This window comes from Nematolebias whitei, chromosome 11 (genome assembly GCF_014905685.2).
Source record: "Nematolebias whitei isolate Nwh7 chromosome 11, NemWhi1, whole genome shotgun sequence".
Lineage (NCBI taxonomy): Eukaryota > Metazoa > Chordata > Actinopteri > Cyprinodontiformes > Rivulidae > Nematolebias > Nematolebias whitei.
Window position 1 is genome coordinate 47980911 of NC_056508.1, and position 3049 is coordinate 47983959.

Consider the following 3049-nt stretch of genomic DNA (forward strand, 5'->3'; position numbering starts at 1 on the left):
AAGTTATTAAAAATTAAACATTGTTTTTTCACTGGAGATTTTAAGTTTTACAACAAAAACATTATTTACAGAACGTTTCAGTAGATTGAAAATTTTATTTAAAACTGCAGATCAAACAATACAAAATAATAAAAAGTTTAATAAATGTTTAAAATATGTAAAATGTTTGTAATTAAACAAAAAAAATACAGAAACACTGTACAACATAACCCATGTATAAAAACAGCTGCTCTATCGTTAGTAATAAATTTATTACACATGTTAATCCTAAACATTTATTTATGTCGTTTGTTTGTTTGTTTCGGGGAGATGTTCTGTGAATTCCGACGCTCTTATCGCCCCTGAATGCATCATCGGCTTTAGCGGTGACAACAAACTGTGGCAGGAAACTGACTGCGCATGTGCAGCACGGACAGCCCGTTGGTGTGTGTTGGCACGCGCGAGTGTTTGAGAGGAAACCGTCGATCTGTTTCCCGTCAGGTTGTCCGCGCGCGCTTTCCCCGCCTCGCGCCTGTGAAATTCTACGAATTCTTCTCCGCGCAATTTGAATATTAATGAGACGAAACTTGAACCTGATTGGCTGTGCGGTTCAAAACATTGAGCGCACGCAGCCCCGCTGATTGGACGAGCGACACGCAGGTGGGCGTGGCTACGCGAGGCGTATAAATTCAGATCAAAACAGCAACGAAGCGCGGACGGTTGCGGGACGTGGACCCGCACGGACGGTAGCTCGTTGAACCCAAGTTCGGTCTGTTCAAGTCTTCAGTTTGTTCTTTGGGTCGTGTTTTGTTTAAAGAGCGGGAAAACGGCAGCTTCGAGCGAATTAAGTGAGAAGGTTTCCGCCATGATGGATGTGGAGTGAAAGAGACATGTTGGATAAAAGATCCGTGGAGCTTCACGTGGAGGAGATCGGAGGGAAACACGGTCAGTCCGCGGAGCTCCACCAGACTTCATGTAAAAAACAGCAGATTTAAGACTTGTCTCACTTTCTGACGTTTCTGCGCGGCAGAATCAAAGATATGACTTTGAAATCTCACACTTTAAATCAACATTATTCTTTCGGCTATAAAAAGTCAATAATATAATAATACAGTCTAATATAAAAAAGCTTTATTTTAAGTATCTGTCTGTAAATGAAGACAGTTTTAATCCATGAACGAGCGGAAGTGGATGAAAGGTTCTGGTCTGTGTCCTCAGAGAAGGAACCGTTCAGCAGTCGGTACCGCTGCGGTCCTCTGCTCGGCAGCGGCGGGTTCGGTTCGGTGTTTTCGGGTCAGAGGTTGTCGGATGGATTACAGGTGAGTCCCGGACCTCCTGCAGCGCTGCAGCTCACCTGGCTTCAGGCTCACGGCTCTCCTTTTTGTCCCTCCAGGTTGCCGTCAAGCAGATCTGCAGTGACAGAGTCCAGCACTGGACCCGACTGGTGAGTCTCAGCTGGTTCGGGTTCTGTTCTGTAGGGCAGAAAACAGGCAGGCAGGTGAGCTGCGCCCCCTGCTGGACTGCAGCAGAACCGCAGCTGGGGTGTGACGTCACGGTCCGGTAAACGGGTTTCCCCCTTGACATCACCTGGGAAACACCCCCCAGTAGAAAAACACCTGCAGTCACAGTTCAGGACACACAAAAAACTCACTCGTTTTCATTTTTTCCTTTTCTGACTAAAAGGGATAAAAGAAAACGTTTGAAGTTTATTTACGTTTATTGTTTATTAGTAAACTATTTTTATTTATTGATCATCCTGCTCCCCTCAGCCCGGCGTGCTCCGACCCGTTCCCATGGAGATCGCTCTGCTTCAGCGTCTGTCAGAGGTCGGAGGTCACAGCAGCGTCATTCGGATGCTGGACTGGTTTGAGGTGGAGGGGCGGGGCTTCCTGCTGGTGATGGAGCGGCCGCCGCAGAGCCAGGACCTGTTTGACTTCATCACAGAGCGAGGAGCGCTCCCTGAACGCCTCGCGCTCAGGTGGGTCCTCGCTCCGCCGCCACCGCGTCGCAGCGTTTGACACGCCCTGACGCTCTGTCTTTGCTCCGCCCCCTCCTGCAGGTTCTTCCGACAGATCGTGGAGGCGCTGCAGTTCGTCCACGCGCACGGCGTCGTGCACAGAGACATTAAAGACGAGAACATTGTGGTGGACACGAGGACTCTGGAGGTGAAGATCATCGACTTTGGGTCGGGAGCGCCGCTCAAAGAGTCGGCTTACGGCGAGTTCGAAGGTCAGCCGATCAGCCTGTGATGGTGACAATGAGGGGGAGTGGTTGTGTAACAGACTCCGCCCCTCTCCGTAGGTACACGAGTCTACAGTCCTCCGGAGTGGGTCCAGACCCGGTCCTACCACGCCGTCCCGCTCAGCGTCTGGTCCCTCGGCGTCCTGCTCTTCGACTTGGTCTGCGGAGACATCCCCTTCGAGCATGACCAGGAGATCATCGAGGCCACGCCCACCTTCACCAGGCGCGTCTCTAAAGGTGAGCAGAGGCCCCGCCCTCACTTGACCACGATTGGTTAGTTTTGGATGTTGACCTCGTGTCCCCGCCCCTCCACAGAATGCCAGGCCTTGATTCGCTGGTGTCTGTCCTACCGGCCGGAGGACCGCCCCTCCCTGGAGGACATCTTGTCTCACCCCTGGATGGAGGGAGGGGAGGAGGAGGAGGAGGAGCCAAGCTCACTGCCCAGTGTGTCGCTGTGAGGATGTGAACTGGATCAGAGCCAAAGCTAAAGTTTTCGTCAGCCTGCTGCCTTATCATTCCTTATTTATTGATTATTTATTAGTTTCTGATCGGGTCCAGCTACAGCAGAGACTCCGCCTCCTCTTGGATCGGACGTTTGCAGTTCATGAGTTCTGGTGATGATGAAGGGATTTGAGTTGACCTTTGACCTGCTGCAGATCAAAGTGGATCAATAAAGAAACTGAACGGCTGCTGGAGTTCGGTTCTGTTGGATCTTAGAAAACACCCGAGACTTTTGGCGTTCCTCGTTCTTTCTCCTGTGCCTGATTCATTGACCCGTCGGGTCTGACCTGTGGACTCAATCGGGTCTCTGACCTGTGGACCCGGTCGG

General features: G+C 50.7%; 1 protein-coding gene across 1 annotated transcript; it reads left to right on the forward strand.

Annotated features, from left to right (window-relative positions):
* Nucleotides 1-697: 697 nt before the first annotated feature.
* On the forward strand, nucleotides 698-2703 carry pim2 (Pim-2 proto-oncogene, serine/threonine kinase). Its single transcript, XM_037685076.1, has 7 exons — nucleotides 698-924; nucleotides 1198-1298; nucleotides 1373-1423; nucleotides 1749-1957; nucleotides 2039-2208; nucleotides 2281-2457; nucleotides 2536-2703. Exons 1-7 carry the CDS (start codon nucleotides 852-854, stop codon nucleotides 2676-2678), a joined length of 924 nt encoding a protein of 307 aa, XP_037541004.1. The 5' UTR covers nucleotides 698-851; the 3' UTR covers nucleotides 2679-2703.
* Nucleotides 2704-3049: the final 346 nt, after the last annotated feature.

What these genes read in the sequence shown, in the direction of transcription:
- pim2 (XM_037685076.1), top strand. Translation starts at nt 852, where the DNA reads ATGTGGAGTGAAAGAGACATGTTGGATAAAAGATCCGTGGAGCTTCAC. An exon ending in GGCTTACGGCGAGTTCGAAG is followed by an intron (nt 2,209 to 2,280) that starts GTCAGCCGATCA and finishes CCCTCTCCGTAG; the next exon opens with GTACACGAGTCTACAGTCCT. An exon ending in CACCAGGCGCGTCTCTAAAG is followed by an intron (nt 2,458 to 2,535) that starts GTGAGCAGAGGC and finishes GCCCCTCCACAG; the next exon opens with AATGCCAGGCCTTGATTCGC.